The sequence below is a fragment of the Adiantum capillus-veneris genome, chromosome 10, assembly GCF_014529385.1.
Source record: "Adiantum capillus-veneris isolate H3 chromosome 10, ASM1452938v2, whole genome shotgun sequence".
Taxonomy (NCBI): Eukaryota; Viridiplantae; Streptophyta; class Polypodiopsida; order Polypodiales; family Pteridaceae; genus Adiantum; species Adiantum capillus-veneris.
This window is the reverse complement of record NC_140940.1, coordinates 86,001,699-86,021,227: the sequence shown is the minus strand read 5'-3', so window position 1 is coordinate 86,021,227 and position 19,529 is coordinate 86,001,699. Positions and strand designations below refer to the sequence as shown.

Below are 19,529 nucleotides of genomic sequence, written 5' to 3'. Positions count from 1 at the left end.
GTATACAAGTCAGTGGGCGCCCAGACTCTGGGTGGCCGGGCAAGGCACAGACGCCTATACCCCAACATATATGTCCATAATTGCACAATGCGGAATGTATGTTGGACATTATGGCCCAAAATTCTTTGCTCCTACATGACCTTGTGATATCTCTTAAAGAGAAAAATGGATAAGAACATAGAAGTTTATGCATCCTACTTGGAAAAGTAAACAAAAACATATTCAAAAAATATATAAATCGAATCAGATGCATATCTAGAGGTTGAACATAGTGTTCACTTACTTGTAAGCAAATGTAGCTGCCCAAATTTCCCATTTGCAAAGGCCTAGGAGCACTAATTGAAATTCAGTGAAAATCAAGTAGTAGTTCCCGGGTTACCTTGGGAGTTGCCTTTGCAATCCAAACCCCTTGGTTGAAATCTACATTGCCAAACCCCTTGGTTAGACCATTCAGGGAAACTCCTCAACTAGCAGCCAATAATAATTGATTTGGAAGTTGAACTTGTCCACTACCCCTTGGCAGCTTGTACTTCTTTCCTTGAAAGTGCAAGTGTGAAAGTTCCATGAATTGACCATCAACACTTAGCAAGTAACTTAGTCATCACGAGCTGGGTGTTACCCCAAAAATGTGTTCGCATAGGTACTCTTAGTGCTATAGACAAAATAGGAGATCCGCTCAAGTTGGAATCATATTCACAACTAGATATTTTCTAGACCTGAAATTCCATAATCTTGGATTTTTGTGAGCAGTCGTGCTGTCTGAAATGCTTGCTTCATCTATACACCTTGGTAGAGATAAGCCTTTACAAATTTAAGACTTTCAAAAACTCAACTTGATCTTCACACTTAAAGTATGTAGTGCTAAAATAACACCCAAAAAATTAGTAATGGCAAGACTCTTGCTTGTCCATTAGAATCGATTTGTACTCAACTGGATAGAATTGTTCAATCTTAAAAGAAATCAGTGATGGATTACAAATAGATGACTCTTAGCCATTCCAAAATAGATGGCTCTTAGCCCTTCAAAAATAGATGGCTCGTAGACCTTCCTGTTACCATATTGACATACAAATATTTTAGTAAAATCATGCCTATTTTCACTTTTTCCTCAAAAATTTTGGGCTAAGGAAAATCCTTGATTCTACTGTGTTGTTTGCCCTTCAACAGACAATGGTTGTGTCATAGCTTATCCTAAAAGCATACAACAATGTGATTGTACAATGCTTTCATAGAGAGAGGTAACATAAGTCACTTCTTGACCCATCTACCTTGGATGTGGTCGTAATTGTACTAGGGTGACTTAAGTATAGTACTTTGCCTATGAATAAACATAATTAAAAAAATGTTTTAAGACATCAATAACTTATATCGACCTTGACATAGTAGCGAGTATTATAGAAAAGCGTATACAATGATGGGGTGGTGTACGTCCATCGTACTTGTACGCCATGCATACATATCAAAAAATAGAATAATAAGCACTTGGCATCAATGACAATATCAACCTTGTGAGCCCCTGGTATACGTGCCTTGCAACACTAGCATGGATACATTACAGTGCTTCATTGCGTAAACTATGAGCTTATATCCACATAGTGCTAAGATATGTGCCATTATCCTTGATCTGAAGGCAAGATCTGAAGGCAATCGATCATACCTTGGTACATAAAAGAAGCCTTGCTTCACATGAAGTTTGGCAAAGCACTTTGCTTTGTACATTAGGCAATCCTTGCCAACTTAAAGGTTAAAATGTAGAAAAACAAGAAAACTTGAAATTGTCTAACCTGGTTGCTCTGTTGTGGCCAGTTGGCTTGAATTTTTACAATAAAAACTCACTTGAATCTTGCTCATAGCCATATCTGCTGCGCGAGAGAGAGTTGTCGTATGCACCATATAGGCCGTCTTGGCACATAATGAAATAACTTGTAGACACTTGCCGAGTCCCCCCCCCACCCCCAAGTTCATATGCTCATAGCATATTCCAAACGTGGGAAGTCTTATATTTGCATGATACATCTCGGGCGGTAACCCCGCTTTGGATGCCACCCTTGCTCATAGATAACAATACTCTTGCTCACAGACAGATGTCATAGCAAAAGAATGTCGACCTTGTCGAACATTCACAGATAATCGACCTTGTGGAATTGTACCACGTACTGAAAATAAAAGAAAAACTTGCAAAGGATGTACCTTGACATACCTGCTTGGCTTGATTACGGTTGTCCTTGACCATATAGATTTCTCTCGATTAAGGAAACCTCTATAAAACTTTGCCTAGGAACCATGTCCTAACAAAATGCAAATCTTGAATGCGACATAGAGAAACCATTGTCAGCTTCTCAAGCTGGAACAAAGTAATAGGCTATGCCTAGCAACTTGCACCGGTTATCAAATCTAGTAATCGGCCATGCCGATCTCTTTGAGATGGTAGAGAGGCAGTTTGTACTCAAGATGTGCTTGATTTGGGATTGCAAACTAATCATTGGTCCTTATCAATAATGTATGCAACAAATTTTTAATGCTGATGGTGATGGTCACAAGCCGTGCTTGTGCTTGGAGTGCTTAAAGTGCACTCACCTTTGTTGCATGCCAGAGCTATGTAGCATAGTTGAAAAATTAGTCAAACAAACTGAAATTCTATGCATACCTCATAAATCACTCGACTCGACTTGCTGTGTTGTCGATATCTGATGCAAAAATCTCGTTGAAAACTTCATGATTATGGTGTAGTCAAAGCCATGCTTCTCCAATCATGTATTGACCCTGGAATTATTGAAGTTAATTGAGCCTTGAGTTGAAGAAACTTTCCGCACCGAATCTCGAAGCTAATTCCCTATAACCTGTTGCTCGCATGCATTCCTTAGAAGATTTTCGATTGCTGCTAAGAGCTTCTGCAACCTTGTCAAAACCCCGATCTCATGCGACCATATAATGGTCTCTTATTAACCACTGAATTCTCTAGATGAGGTTATCCCACCGTGGGGAACCCATGTTTGGCCAAATTATTGGCCTTATGTGTGAAAATAAAGCTTGGAGCTATGACAGAAGGGCCCTAGCATTCTCTTTGATATGTGGATGTCCTATGTAAGGCCTATTACGTTCTCTCACCCATGTCCTCGTGAATTCTCTTCCCCTGCCATTCTCTACCTTCCACGTTTTGGACTGCTCAACTGTCGATCTGCATCCTAGCAGCTCCATCTAAAGCCCGTGCCATCGTGTGCGTGCATTCATGCCTCGAAATCCTAAACTACATCTGCCTTGCATCCCTGCCCCTCGTCTCCCCCCAACAAAACTTTCCTCTTGAACTCCCTTGAGTCTCAACTGGCGATGGCTTTCACAACTGGACAACCAATAATAGGAAGTGCGATTGTGAATGCAATATCTAACAAAGAGAATCTACTCTACTAATGCTTGATTTTGTGAATTTTCTCCGGCTGGTACACCCTACTAACTGAACCTACATTTCAATGCCTTTTTCATCATTCCTAGTACACTCTTTACACAATGATACCCTCTTTCCTTTAGCAATGACTTCTCTTTGTCTATCAACCAATCACAATTTTTTCTAATTTTGTCTTCAAAAATCTTTTTTCGCCAATAAAAGAGAGGAAAAATAAACCTCAGCTGCTCCTAAAACCCCAAGTGTGCTTGTGCTAGCGGAGAGCAAAGATGGCCAGCGTGCGCACTCTGTTGCGAGCTCGGCCATGGAGACAAAGAGCTTCAGTCAGCGGTTACGGTGCCCGCTTTGCAGCACCGACTGAACATGTGCAGCACGCCCGGACGGAGCAGCAGCAGCAGCAGCATTTCTTTTCCTCCATGCCTGCCACTTCACCTGCGTCTTCAGCGAATTCTAATTACATACCTGGCCGTGCAGATGCGGCTGGAACTGCTCATTATGCCCAACGGTTTGCTGGGCAGACAGGTAGCCGTCGCTCTCTCTATATAACCCCCCCCCCCCCCCCCCCCCCCCCCCCCCCAAAACACGCGTACACACACACGCGCGCCCCCTCACTTGTTCTTCCTGTTTTAAAAGCTATTGTGCAAAAAATGTTCTCATTTGTGGATGCTCACGTTTGTCAGCAAAAGAATAGGGTCCTGGAAGACACATATATTGGGCTTGCCCTTTCAGAATATTAGTAGCTTACTGAGTCTGTGCAGGCATGGAAGCATGCCTTCTGAATATAAGGCATGCTTCTCAAGTATATAAATTGGAAATTTCCCAGAATATCAGTATCATTCAAGCGTGAGTTGAGTATGTATTGACATGTTTGTTGCACAATGTGCGATTGTGGAAAGGTTACGCTCGTTGTATGAAGAGGTATTTTGTAGACTTGCATGAGTGAATTTGACCTAAAAGTTCAACATTTTTGGCTTTTCAAAGGTCCATTATGTGTTTTTCCTGCAAGATATTAAAGTCCGCAGGGGATGTGCCACTTTTTAAGAAGTTAATTAGGTTATGTTTTGTCTACTGTTTGTAACATGGAAATTTGACCATGAGATGAAATTAGAAAGTTTTTTGATGTGGATGGCATCTGTCAAAGTGGACGATGCGGAAGCGTAGAGAGAGAGAGAGAGAGAGAGAGAGAGAGAGAGAGAGAGAGAGAGAGAGAGAGAGAGAGAGAGTTTACTACTGAACCAACCAACTATGGGCAATGGATTAATGTTTTACAATGGGGGCAAGGTGTGCTTATATACTAGCTTGGGGGCCCTTACGTACCCCCCTCAATAAATTGCCCTACACAAGACAAATAAGTAAAATGAATATTGGGATCACATTGGGCCATTCACTTGAGATGCTATGTGGGAAGACCAAGAGTGTTCATCTGCGGCTTTATGTTTCTATGTCTTGTAATATGTATATGTGAGCATTTGTGTCGCATTGTGATGTGCCAATCACTGAGCATTCCTAACTGGATGAGATGGCTTGGATATGTAATTTTAGTGCATCATGACACCCGTTCAGGATCAACGCGATCTGGGTGTGATGGCTAATTTTGCTATGCCGGAATATCAAGAGCTTCAATTTGGAATGAGAATACACTTCTTACTGGATGAGATTTTTTTGGGAAGCCAACGACCCCGGAAATCAAGAGCTCCGATTTGGAATGAGAAAATTGATTGTCCCTTGGAATGTTCCTCGGAATTTTTTGAGCTAACTTAAGTTGTTTTGCAGATATACTATAATCGCGGATGATTACTTTTCTTTCAAGAAGGGGGGATGTCAGAAATTGTTGACGTGTCAAGCCACTGAAGAACAGAGCCAACTTGCAGATCCCGGCAGAGGGGCCTAAACCCTAAGAGAAGAATCAACAAAAGAAGTCCAAACAAACTTATGGGGACCCGTCCAATGGGGCCCAAGTGACCTAAAAACATTGAAACAAAGCGGGACACACACACAATGCTCTTGTGAATTCAAGTGTTGATGGCACTGTTGCACGAATCACCCGCAATTTTTGTTGACTTGTTGACCTGGTAGATTGTACGGACAGGTCCAGTAAAACACACTGACAGTGCTGACGTGGCAATTGTACGGATTTCTTGCTTTTGTGATGGCTGCTTTTAGGAGGCCAGATGCTTTTAGAACTTGAATGCTTTTCATGTAAACTGCTTTTAGAGGCTAGGGCCTTAAATATGACCCATGGGCTCTCACTCTGGCAGTCTACCTGCGGGAGATGCAGAGCAGAGTCATGGGAGTTGTACCATGTTGAAGCAATATAAAGAAATACGGAAAGGGGCGCCAAGGTTTGGGGCCAGTGCTCTCTTGGGGTGGAACTCCGCCACTCCTCGTCTCGTGTGTCGTGCACACTCTCTCTCTCTCTCTCTCTCTCACAAGACGGGCACCACGTGCCAATAGAAAAGAACAGATTGAACAGACTTTTCGCACTTCAATAACATTTGAAAGTGAAAGAGAGAAAGCACACGCGACACGGAGTGGTGGAATTCCACCCCAGAGAGTATTAGCCCCAAACCTTGGTGCCCCTTTCGGTATTTCTTTATATTGCATCATCAAAGTACAAGCAGGTACTCCAGACTCTGCACCTTCTCCAACAAGCATGCTAGAGAATGAGCCCTAACCTCATATTTAAAGGCCCTTGGCCTGAAAAGCAATTACAGTGAAAAGCCTTCAAACTCAAAAGCATCTGGCCCAAAAGCAAAGCCAAAAAGCTGCCAGCGTAAATCACGGAAATCTGTACAACCTGCCACGTCATCAGCCAGCGCAATTTTCGTAAATCTCCATGCTGCCCTTAGGGTTAGGGTTAGGGTTTCTGTAGTTTTAGGGTTTCTGGCAGTTGAATTAGGGTTTGCAGGTTTTAGGGTTAAGGTTTTTAGAATTAGGGTTTGCAAGTTTTAGGGTTAGGGTTTTCAACAATTAGGGTTTTGGCAGAAATTAGGGTTAGGGTTTTTGCTCTCGGGCAGCCACATCATCACTTTTTGACAGTTTAGGCCCCTCTGCCACATCTGTAAGTTGGCTCCATTCTCTAGGCTTTGACATGTCAGCTGTTTGTTACACTCTCTCTCTCAGTTCAATGTTATTTGAAGTGCTAAAAGTTGTTCAGTCTGTTCTTTTGCGTTGGCACGTGGTGCCCGTTCTCATAGAAAATTGAATTGTAGACCACATTACGTCCAAGAATCCCCATTTGTAAACTGAGGACACATCACGTCGAAACATTCCTAGACAATGACCTTTGAAACACATCCTGTTCATAATATGACAAACAACAATGTATTTGTACATATATCTACAACATTTTCATATGTTGCGTCGGTTCCTTTCCAAATGCATGTGCCTTGAACTCCAACCCACTGGCTCCAACACTGATAACTTGAACTCCAACACATTGATGCAAATCATTTGTAGGGAGCACTGTTTGCCTCTCTATGCCGCTCACAAGCCTCTCCCTGGCTGAAGCTAGTTGTAGTAATGGCCACCTGACTAGAAATCTGGCTTTGTGGCCATTGTGCCTGCCTCTACGTGTGCAATGCCGATCTCCTCTGTCAAATTTTAATCTTTGCTATCTCTGTCAAGCTTGCCTTTGCCTTTGTCCTCTTCTGAGTTCTTGCTTTTGCCTTTAGCTTCGCATTCCCGAGCCAAAACAAAGCGTCTTCTCACATTTATAACAACGGCTCTTGGACCTTGTGGGTATCGAGGCAGCCAACCGAGCACTGGCCCTAGCGTCCTTGTCAAGCTCACCTTTGCCTCTGTCCTCGAGCGAACTCGTGCATTTGCCTTTGGCTTCACATTCTTGCCAAACAAATTGGCGGCATCCTTGAGAAGTTCAATTATGCATAGGCCGCTAACTGGGTATTGGTCGATCCACTTTCTATAGCCATTCTTGATCTTGGTTCATCGTTGTCGTTGGCGCTCAAGCAAGGGGGGAACTATCTCGTGGGTAGAAGCCCTCTCAGGGCCTTTGCACACCCCTTCACACCTCAAGGGTAATCCCCAAGCCGCACCACAAACTCCTTCCAAAATCTTGTCAAATAGACCTTGTTCATTGTGCTTCAAAATGCTGTCCTGCATGTGAATCCTCTCCAAGGACTGCTTCTTAAAACTCTCTTCAGATCACCAAGTCACCGAGCAATGGAGGCCCCCTTTGAAGCCCTCTTGCCTAGGTGTTCCAAAATGTTATCGTGAGAGGCAGTCGCAACCAAGCATAGGCTACAACATTTCAAAAAGCAGCTGCATAGGAGCAAATCGCTTGAAGCCTTTTGGCGAATGGCGTCTTGAGATGCTTGCGGTACTACTCCCAAACAACCTAGCGTCAGAATGCTTGCAGTGAATGCCTCCAAAATGTCTCTCTGCATGGAGCGTTTTAAAACGCCTTTTAGTAGACTATTCGCCAACAGATTTCAGCGCCATACCAAAACACTGTCCTTTGGTAGTATATCAAAAGGCAGATTTTGGCAGCAAAGCACATTTTGGCAGCATATCAAAACACCACGGAATTCACCAATCGTTGCTACCGACCCTCTAGCTTTTCAAAACACAATGTGAAGGCTTTTCGTCTTGAATCTTCCTCTTCCTTACTGTGCCGCTTTCTCCTACGATTAACGAGGTGAGGGAATGGCCGAGAAGAGGCTCAATGGGTTGCCGAAGTACCGGACTGCATCTGGAAGGCTAGCGTTAGCAGATCTCGTGCATTTCTGTCGAGGAAATGGGCAAAATGCTAGGCCGATGTGCAGGAAAAACGCAAGGGATGATCCTTGCAAAAAGGCTAAGGCTGCTGATGGTGCTAATCGCTTGACTCTGGTCTCCCTCTATAGGGAAATTTATTGGTTATAAACCTATTAGGCCTTTTGTATGGCAAAACCGCTCTCAAACTTTATGAAAATAATCATAAAAATGACATTAATAAACTTGACCAAAATGCAATATTGGGGTGAAACTGTCGCACATCTGGCCACCCAAGAATTTAACTGACGCGGGGAATGGTTTATTGGATTTCTCTAACCTAAAACTACATGCATGTCATGTTAGATACCCACCGTAGTGTAACAACATTTGTCAAAACGCTTGTACAAACCATTTATGCCAGAGGGTTCCAAAATTAGAAAACCTAATCTAATGGACTCGTCCGACATGCAGGTCCTACGAACAGGCTCACAAAATTGCCGGTACTGATCCTCCTAAGATTCTAGAACCGCCTATCTTGGGATAGGTGGAAAACTGGCTTTGGAACTCGATGAAGCACGTCCAAGTGGCAACAGAGCCATGTGCACATGACATCCCCTCCTGCTTAAGGTGAGGTGCTGGTACCGAGCTACATGGCCTCCTTGTATGAGGCTAGCAAATCTGGATGCTCGATGACAAATTCTTCGTCCACCCAAGCAACTTCATTATCCCTCGATCTTTGAAATTCAGGAGTATTGCCTTGCTTTCTTGTTATTGCCAAATTGGAATTGAAGCAATCCAATATGCTTCGGCTTGATGACTCTGACTAGGATAATGATCTCTGGTGGTGGTTCTTTTGGATTGCTCTTTGGAAGTCAACCCTTGCGGTGGCAACTCTCATGTTCACTTTGGAAACTATTTGTGCCTCCTGTAGACGCCTCAAAGGAATGACAATGCAATGTATCAGCTTCCGGAATTTGACGATCCTTGTTCTGAGTGCCCTGAAATCCACACAAAAATGAAATGAGTTTGGTTTCTTACGAACAATATTACACCACAATTGATAGAGCAATCCGCCCTATATCAATTGTTGGCTTGAAGATTGTATCAAAAAAACAAGGACGAGATCTTGCTTTTGTGCATTAATCCCGAGGAACAAGAAGCCTACTTGAGTCAAGCTCATACCACGGTAGTAGAATTGCATTCTGCACGAGACCAAACCTTACAACGGTTGACTTGGCTAAGGGTCTATTGGCCTACCATGAAGACATACGTTCATGATTATGTCAACAATTGTTCTCAATGTAAAGAAAAAGCCACCATACCCCATGTCACATTATTTTAGATTTCAGCAACATATTTGGTGGAATATTCGACTAAAAGAATATCCTGAGAAGATGTGAGTAAATGATGACGAAGTGCAATAGAGACTAAAGCAGCTAACTACACAATGATTGGGAATCAACTTTATCATTGAGGAAAGGACCAATAGCTTAGACTATGTGCCAATGAAGAGGAGTATCTTCCTATCTTGGAGCAAGCGTGCATGGGTCTCGCAGGAGGCCATGTCTCTCATTAAACCACAACTGTCACAAGACGGGCACCACGTGCCAATAGAAAAGAACAGACTGAACAACTTTAAGCACTTCAAATAACATCTGAACTGAAAGAGAGAGACACGCGACATGGAGCGGGGGAGTTCCACCCCAAAGAGTATTGGCGCCAAACCTTGACGCCCCTTTCGATATTTCTTTATATTGCATCAACACAGTACAAGCCGGAACTCCATGCTCTCCACCTTCTCCAGGAAGCATGCCAGAGAATGAGCCCTTGCGAAAATCTGCCACATCAACACTGTTAATGGATTTTTAGGCATGTCCGTACAACTGCCACATCATCAGTCTACGCATGTGTGTGTGTGTGTGGGGCCTGCTTTATTTTGAATGTCTTTATGTCACTTGGGCCCCATCGAACGGGGTTCCATAGGTTGGTCCCATTGTTTGTCGATGCCAAAGAATTTGTTCTATTATGTGATTCATATCAACGAACAAAGATGCCAACACGACATGATAGTATGCCACTGCGACCGATGATGGGAGCATGATGGGGATGGTGTGTAGAGAAATGATGATCCTCGGTAAGCACGGAATTGACCTTGAGAAATCGTTCACTATACCTGTTAAGAATGCCTAAATTGATCAATGTCGAATTGACCCAAACAACTGAGTCTGGTACTCGAGTGCGTAAATTCTTGCAGTGTGGACATGAGAGATGCGAGGACTCGATGGGATGCTTGGATCCATTTTGATGGTAACGGATTGGGAAACATTCTCTGTGATGTGAAGAGAGGAGGTATCCCAATTAATGCAAAATCCTTTTTAATGTGGCCTACTACATGACAATGAAAACACCTAAGTTCCTTTGCATACAATGCTTGTTTTTCTTTACTTAATTGACCACCTTCGATTCCTTTGAGCAACTTTCTCATAAGGTGTGAGTTGAAGTTTATCATATTTTCCTTTACCTTATCCTTACCTTCGTTACCCTTAGATTGAGATGTAGATGGAGAATTAGATTGAGAATTTGGAGAGTTCTTTTTATTGTTACCATTCCCATTAGAATTTTGTCCTCGTCTATAGAGGATTCATGAAAGGAAGAGTTACCGTAGGTCGTCTCGAGCTTACCCTTGTTGTGCTTCATCTCTTAGGTCCAATCTAAAGAGAGAGGCCTCCAACCTTTCCTCATACAATTTTATCAGTTGTCCACCTAACTAGGACACATGGTTAGCATACGACATCACCAATTAATCTTGTTGAGACAAAGCCCGAAAATCCTCCTTCAAATCGCTTCAGGTACTGTGGAGGCAAGAAGCGAGTCTTTAGATCCTCCTCAAACTCCTCCCAACTAAGCTCGAGAGAGGGAACGAGGGGGAGAGAGAGAGAGAGAGAAGAGAGGAGAATGACACCTGACAGGGTCCCAACCAACCGTCTCAAGGGATCCCCACAATGTTGCTGATGTGGTTTTTGCTTTTGATTGCGGAAATGGAATGTGCACACATGCAATACCTCCAACGTAGACTCCACTTACTCGAATGGGGAATGTTGCCGTGGTAACTCTTCAAGATAAAGCACGTTTGGGGTTGATTTAATGCACCTTTGTATCCATCTCGATGTGGGGTTGCTGATGGCCACCAAGGGGTGGATCTGGGGCTGATTTGCACTCCCAATGCGAGAGGAATGAAGGGCTGAAAATGAAGATCTTGATGATGCCGATGATGGGCAGCAATGGGAGCACTCCATGCGGTGAGGGAATGGCCGAGGAGAGGCTTAATGGGCTACCAAAGTATCGGACTGCATCTCAAAGGCTAGCGTTAGCAGATCTCGTGCATCTCCGGCGAAAAAACGGGCTGAAAACTGAAAATGCTGGCTTATCTGCTGAAAACTGGATCGTTGACTGATTTGCTACAAATGCAAAACGCTAGGCTGATGTGTAGGTTAAACGCTAGGGCTGATCCTTGCAAAAGCGCTAAGGCTGCTGATGGCGCTAGTTGCAATCTGTTGAAATCGCTAGGCTCAGGTCTCCCTTTATAGGAAAATTTACTGGCTATAAACCTATTAGGCCTTAGGTAGGGCAAAACCTTTGTCAAAGTTTATAAAAATTAATCATAAAAATGACTTATTAATAAACTTGACCATAACGCAGTTTCGGGGTGATTCGGGGTGAAACTGTTGCACATCTGCCGACCCTAGAATCCGATTGACCCAGGGAATGGCTCATGGGATTCCTCTAACCTAAAACTACATGCACGTCATAACAGATGCCTGCCGTAGTGTACCAACCATAGTCACAGGGGACGCCCTTTTTCGGGCTTCTCGTCCCCACTTGCCGTTCCGCCCTTTTTTTACACTAAAAATCCATTTGAGCCCCGTCCCCCGTTCCCCATTCCGGAATGCGTCCCTTGTGACTATGGTAACAACATCTGTCAAAATGCTTGTACCATCTATTTATGCTAGAGGGTTCAAAAACTGGAAAACCTAATCTATGGACTTGCCCGGACATGCAGGTCTTGCGAGTAGGCTCACAAAATTGCGAGTACTAATCCTCCTAGGATTCCCTAGATGGAAAACTGGCTCTGGAAGTCGATGAGGCATGTCCACGTGGCACACAGAGCCATGTGCACGTGACATCTAGCTTTCACTTTCATGGTAGATAAATTGGATTTTATGTTCATATGCTATTTACACAATTGAGTATAATAGGGAGAGTATTTAACAGCAGGAATTTTTTTGTGCCTCTTTGCATCTTCAAGTGTCTTTTTGTATGTACTGTAGAATTGCTTCAGTGTGGATGTGTCAGTGTCACAGAAAGACCCTCAATAGTATGCTCAGAGATTCACCTTTGCGAATTTTGAGATTGTTGGATTTGAAGAAGATGATCTCTTGTTTGTCTCATGGAGTTTCTCATGTATGCTTTTTGTGGTTTGTTTGGTGCATGTCTGTGTGCAGCGGTCGGCCATTTCAGGACATTAAGGGCCACACCTCAAGTAGGGGATCTTATTGTCTCATCTCTTGGTCATGGAACCTACCTTGGTTCAGACAGTGATTCAGAGGACAGAGAGTACATGGAGGCTGTGACCAGAAGCTTAACTCTTGGAATTAACTTCATTGACTGGTGGGTTAATGTTTACATTTGTTGGATGCTCTTTGACCTGTTTATTTATGTGGGTTTTATCTCTACAATAATGATGTGTCCCTTTACCAAAACTGTACTTGTTGGTCAGAAGAATAATTGAGTTTTTATTTTCCAATTATATTTGTGATAGTGACAACGAGGGTTTAATTTTTTATGTTTGCAGTGCCAGCAATTTTAGAAACATGCGTAGTGAAGTGGCTGTTGGAGCGTGCTTAACAAGAGCAATCAAACAAAAACTGATTGACAGAAATGAAGTACTCGTCTGTACTAAGGGAGGTTTTCTATCATTTGACTTTCGTGAGGATATTGAACCACGGACGTACATTGATGACACCTATGTTAAAACGGGTCTATTCCAACTTAATGAATTTGTTGGAGGTTGTCATTGCCTCTCAGGGCCCTTTCTCAAGAATCAAGTGAGTTCGTGTGGCCACTTTACAAACTATCAGTAAATAATCCTTAAAGTTACAGATTATCAATAAACTAAATTTGCCTAATGTTGTTCCTATCGCCCATAATGGTGCTTTATTTGTCTTCTCTGATTTGATGTGTGGAAGTGCACGGATATCAGGCTTTTATTGGCTTGGAAGGCATTGTATCTTGTTCACATCAGACACTTGATGCTGTGTGCATGCTTGAAAAAACACACACACACACACACGCACGCACACGTGCGCGCGCGTGCACACACACACACACACACGTGCCACTTTCAGACTCAAGACTGATTGGATGAAACTCGTGTATAAAGCTGGAGTTAAGCAGGAGAAATTTCAATTTGGACGTCGTCGATATCTACTTTGTACACAACCCTGAGATTCAATTAAATGTTGTCCCTCGGCAAACAGTCTTGTCACGGATCAAGAATGCATTTGCTGCACTTGAAGAATGTGTCTCAGAAGGCAAGATAACAATGTATGGTGTAGCTTCTTGGAATGCATTTCGAACAAACTCCTCAGCCAAACTGCATCTATCACTTGAGGAGCTGGTCCATTTTGCGAAAGAAGTTGGTATGGTTTTTTCACTATGAGAAGTTATGGGTTTTTTTTGTAAAGTTATTCTCATGTTTGTGAAAGTCAAATTATACTGTATGTCTTGTATGTTCAATTGTGGTCGTAGAAATTGATTTAGAATACCATTATAATAGGGAGTCTTATCATAGAAATGGGTAGAAGGGTTGCTTTTGATCCAAGGAATTGTTCGAGATGAGTTGAATAACTCTATTTCTCTTTTTATCTTTATTTTTCTCTTTCTTCTAGTAATTATTCCCTTGCTTAAGCATTCCAAGTTAACATTTCCATTAGAGTGCTTGCTTCATGACCATATCTACTTGCAAGCTAGTGATGGTTGGATCCATCGAGATGTGTGTACATTCACATCTGTTTACTTGTCGTTCTTTTTCCTTACCATCAAAGCACGATAATAAAAAACCATTATCGCATTTTTGGAGGTGCCTTAGTTATCTGTATGTTGCACATCACACATATCTTTGCTTGTCATGGAAAAGAAATTTTAGAAAAGTCTCGAGTCTCAAATAGGAAGGAAGGAGGACTAGTCAGAGTCAAAACTGAAACAATCCAGCAATGCTCGACATCCTGAATGCTGAAACCCTAATTCTGGAAACCCTAACCCTAAAACCTGCAAACCCTAACCCTAAACCTGCAATCCCTAATTCTGAAAACCCTAACCCTAACCCTAACCCTAAGGGCAGCAGACAGATTTCGAAAATTGCGTTGACATGATGACGTGGCAGGTTGTACGGATTTCCGCGTTTTGCATTGGCCAATGACGTGGCAGGCTGTACGGATTTCCGTAAATTGCGTTGGCATATTGGCTTTGCTTTTGAACCAGAAGCTTTTGAGTTTTAAAGGCTTTTTATTGTAACTGCTTTTCAGGCCAAGGGCCTTTAAATATGAGGCTAGGGCTCATTCTCTGGCATGCTTCCTGGAGAAGGTGCAGAGTCTGGAGTACCGGCTTGTACTGTGTTGATGCAATATAAAGAAATACCGAAAGGGGTGCCAAGGTTTGGGGCCAATACTCTCTGGGGTGGAATATGCCACTCCGTGTCGCGTGTCGTCTCTCTCTCTTCCAGTTCATTTGTTATTTGAAGTGCTAAAAATCTGTTAAGTCTGCTCTTTTCTATTGGCACGTGGTGCCCGTCTTGTGACAAAAGAGTCCCTTCCAGGATTCCGGATGCTATTGGCGATCTCCCTCGACGCCATACAGTTCGGTACCAGTACCTCACTTTGAAAAGGAGGGGATGTCACGTGACACATCCAACCCTATGTATCCGTGGACAAGCTACAACACGACAAGGGTTCAGTCAGTCCAGATTTAGGAGTGTTCTGGCACTTTTGTGAGTCTGTTCGCAGATCGTGCATGCCTAGGTAGTTAGAGTAGATGCATATCCTCCGGTTGCACACAACATGATCATAAGCATTCCCATAAGAATCCATCAGAATCCTTCAGGGGAATTTTCCAGTGCATTTAACCTATTTTCCCTATTTTTGACATTTTTCACTTATTATTTTAAGTGACTTTTGTCGGGAACTGAGTAGGGCAATTTGGGTAAGATAATATATAAGCAAACCTAGGCTAGCACTATTTGGCAGAAGAGCAAGGAGAACACAGGCCAAAGGCAGCAAGTTCCCCCTCTCTCTCTCAAGCAAGACCCTTTCCCCCTTGTTGGCGATTTCCTTCAAGCAAGACCCGCATTCAACCTCCAGCACCCTAGCGTTTTTCAGCAAGCCATCATTGCATAAGCAAGGCCAGCATCTGGCATTTTTCAGCAATAGCATCATCGCCACAGCCCTGGCGTTTTCAGCACTCTGTAGCATCGCCATACACCACAGAAATCAGCGTTTTAAGCCTCAGCCTGCAGCAGTTTTCAGCCCCATTGCAGCGCTTATAACCAGCGATTTCAGCAAGCAGATCTCAGCCTAAACTCTGCGTTTTTGGACAGCCTAAAGCCAGCGTTTTTGCTTCATCAGATTTCAGCCTTCTGGCGTTTTTGGACAGCCTAAAAACAGCGTTTTGCATCATCAATTTTCAGCCTCATTGGCGTTTTTGGACAGCAGAGCAAGCACGCAGATTTTCAGCCATCAGGTCGGTCTCGTCATCCACGTCGTCGACATTGACATAGCTTAGACTTGCATCAGTTATCATCCATCCATTTTTGTATCAGATTGTGCAATTAATAGTAGACCACTCTTGCCAACGAGAGTAGGGCCTTCGGAGGAGGGTTTACAAACGTCTTTGGTGTCGTATTCTCTTCTCTCTCTCTCTCTCTCTCTCTCTCTCTCTCTCAGTCTCATACACCTTCACACACAGTGTCCATTCACTTTTGTTATGTCCATTGCACTCTCTCATCTTCCATAAGTAAAAGGAACCTTGAGCACAGTTTGGAGCACTCATCTGGAGCAAAGTTCATCATTCATTCCGCCGCACCTTACAACGTGGCAGTACACGGATGCCTGGAAATTGTGTTGGTTGTTGATGTGGCATTTGTATGGATTTTCGTATTTTGTATTGGCAGCTTTGGGGCGCCTGCTTTTGACTTTGATGCCCTTCATGTAAATTGCTTTGACGGCTTGGGTGCCTTTAAATATGAACTGTGGGCTTTCTCTCTTACATTCTACCGTGTGTAGATGCAGAGCAAAGCCACAGGAGTTGTACCGAGTTGAAGCAATATAAAGAAACATTGCAAGGCGCGCCAAGGTTTTGGGCCAGTGCTCTCTTGGGATGGAACTCCACCACTCCGTGTCTTGTGTGCCGTGTTTCTCTTTCAATTCAGTTGTTTTGAAGCGTCTAAAGTCTGTTCAATCTGTTCTTTTCCGTTGGCACGTGGTGCCCTTCCATTGTTTGGGTTCAGGCCAAGTGGTCGGCCGCCCATCACTAACCACTAACCCTTATTCTTTGGTTATGGAAAAATAAGGAGGGGTGAGCATTACTCTCATCGAGAGCTCCACCAAACTTGTGTCTCCTGTTGCACTGCGCTGCACTCGCGCACTCGTATGCACGCGCTCTTGCAGCGCCTCACAAGTGGTATCAGAGCGGATGAGGGTGCGACAATGCATGTATTGGCTTTAGGATGAGCTAAGGTTCGAGAAGCTATGGTTTTGTGAACATAGATTTTTTGTATGCTTGAGTCTACAGTAGACTGTGGAGGAGGTAGAACTTTGTGTGTGTGAAGCTCGCATAGGAGCCTTAGAAATTAGTGAACTAAGGCTTGGGAACCTCGCAGCAAAGTGAATTTGGAACAGCGTTGCAAAATTAAAACACCAGATAGCGTTAAGGCAAAGAAACAACTTACAAGCAACGTTGTGAACCTTTGCAAAAGCGTCGAAGCTTTTACTCTGTAGTGCTAAGTGAAATTTACAGTGGCATTGAAATTGGATTATATAGCACTGGTGATTTGACTGCAATGTTGACGTCTTCTTCTGAGTAGCGCTACAGGAAGAGAGGACAAGGAGAAGCGCAAGGGAAGAAAAAGTGCGTGTCGCCCACACACGCGCACACACACCCACTTACAACTGCTCTCAGATTAGCTAAGTGTGTGTACGCGCATGCCCGGGCACACACACACACACACACCTTTGGCAAGGAAGAGAAGCAAGAGCGGAGAGAGGGAAGCTCTCAGCCGATCTCTCTCTCGGCATCGGCAACGGAGAGATCAAAGGGGGGCTGATTCGGCGCGCACACAGATCAGCCTGACGTTCTTCCTAATCACACACACGCGCGCACACGCGCGCGCGCACACACACACACACACACACACACACACCGATTTTCAGCTCTTCTGCATTTTTGGCACCAACCTTGACGGCATCAAATCTCCTTTTCGGCCCTCTCGGCATCGACATCGGTATCGGTATCGTCATTGTCGAGCAGTTTTTTGACACACATAGGAGTGCATCTTGATGTATGCTCTATGTGGTTCAAAGATTGATTCTCTCTGAGTTTCAGCATAACCGTGTCGGTGTACAAATACAGGTGGAGACAAGTCCGCAGGTGTTTACTTGCTACAGGATTTCCACTCTTCTCTGCAGTTTTCAGAGAGTACTGCTATACTTGTTCTGGCACATGTCTGGCATCTCTGATTACGGTTGATAGATTTTTGCTCTAGTGGGAGTTTTGTGCATTGTTTCATGCGTGCTAACACCATGTGCGTGCTTGTGCTGTGTTGAGAGCGGTTTTCACTCTCCACAGGGAGAAGTGCTAGTTGAGACTTGCTTGCACTATTTTTTGGCGCTAGTTTATGCGCAGATCTTGCTACACTAGTGGTGACTACCCTTACATGTACGTTGAGTTGCGGATACTCCCTTGCACGATGTTGTGAAGCCGTTTTCTGGCTTGTTTCTTGGCAATTACCTGGCCGTTTCTGAGACTCGGTCCGAAAGAGCCCTTTCTGAGACTGTGGCTAGTCATTGAGTGTGCATAGTCTTTTGTGAGGGTCGTTGAGTGAGGTTTTTTGAAGCCGAGCATTGGAGGCCAGGTTACCCAGTGAGGTGGATTAGGTCGCTACAGATCCTTTTTTGGCCTTGCCATAGGTTATGTATAGATGGGTATAGGTGCTTAGACGCCAAGTTGGCAGTCATCCTGTAGTTTATTTGAGCAGTATATGCCAGTCTATGCCCAGTGGTTACTCTTTGTTGGTTTATGTGCTATTTTTGGTTCAGTTTTGCTTGAGATTTTGATCTTCGAACAGAGGTGACTGTCGGATTTTTCCCGCGAGTCGTCCACTTGATTGTTCACATAGTGATTTTGCTACATATTGTTTTGAGGTTTTGCTCCTGTTACATGGAAAACTTTGTCGAAATTCTCCTAGACCAAGTACCAAGAACCCGCAGTACCAAGTATCAAGTACCCGCAATACCCTTCAGTATCTTGTCGTCATCGACCTGCAATACGAAGTACCAAGAACTCGCAGTACCCTCCAGTATCTTAGTAGTACCAAGCATTTGCATCAAGTACCCATTAGAATCTCAACATCTCACCATTTAGCATCAACATTATGCAAAAAATAAAGAAATTACTTGCTGTAAGGTGCAGCGGAAGTGAACGTTGAACTTTGCTCAAGATGAGTGCTCCGAACTATGCTCAAGGTTCCTTTTTACTTACGGAAAGGAGAGCCTTCCGTTCCTTTAGTGAGAGAGTGCAATGGACACTGTGAATGAAGGTGTTGAGACTGAGAGATAGAGAGAGAAGAATACGACACCAGAATGTTGTCAAACCCTCCTCCGAAGGTCCCACTCTCTATAGCGAGAGCGGTCTACTATTGATTGCCCAAGTCTCTACAATATTATGGACTTGCCGGCGATGTCGACGACGACGAGACGGGCTGAAATCTGAAAACGCTAATGGCTGAAAGTTGCCTTGATGCCAAGTCCATCCAAGGACTCTTCCTAGGTTATGGGGAAGAGGGTGAAATGGGCTACAGGATATGGTTGCCTCAGTTTAAGAGGGTAGTACGCAGCCGAGATGTAGTGTTCAATGAGGCTAAATTGCTGAAAAATGCTACATCTTCTGAAATTGACAAGAAATCGGTCAAATTTCAGCCTCTCTTGCCACCTATTGATGTTGAAAAAGAGCCTCAGGATGCATTACCGCAAGCTGAAATTGATAATCAGCCGGTTAACCTTGAGCCAAAAGAGGTAGGACATGATTTAGATGCTCCAAATGAGGATGGACAGCCACCTCTCATGGTTGAAAATGATTTTCAGCA

The 19,529-nt window shown here is 43.7% G+C and overlaps 1 protein-coding gene across 1 annotated transcript in view; it reads left to right on the top strand.

Moving 5' to 3' along the window:
* The first annotated feature begins 3,631 nt into the window (after positions 1–3,631).
* LOC147449185 (uncharacterized) overlaps positions 3,632–19,529 on the top strand; it is a 30,101-nt gene continuing 14,203 nt past the window's right edge. Inside the window, exons 1-4 of the mRNA XM_086521729.1 lie at positions 3,632–3,922; positions 12,619–12,784; positions 12,969–13,221; positions 13,557–13,815. Coding sequence (XP_086377855.1) covers positions 3,670–3,922; positions 12,619–12,784; positions 12,969–13,221; positions 13,557–13,815 — 931 coding nt within the window. The 5' untranslated portion in view covers positions 3,632–3,669. The remainder of the gene's footprint in view (positions 3,923–12,618; positions 12,785–12,968; positions 13,222–13,556; positions 13,816–19,529) is intronic.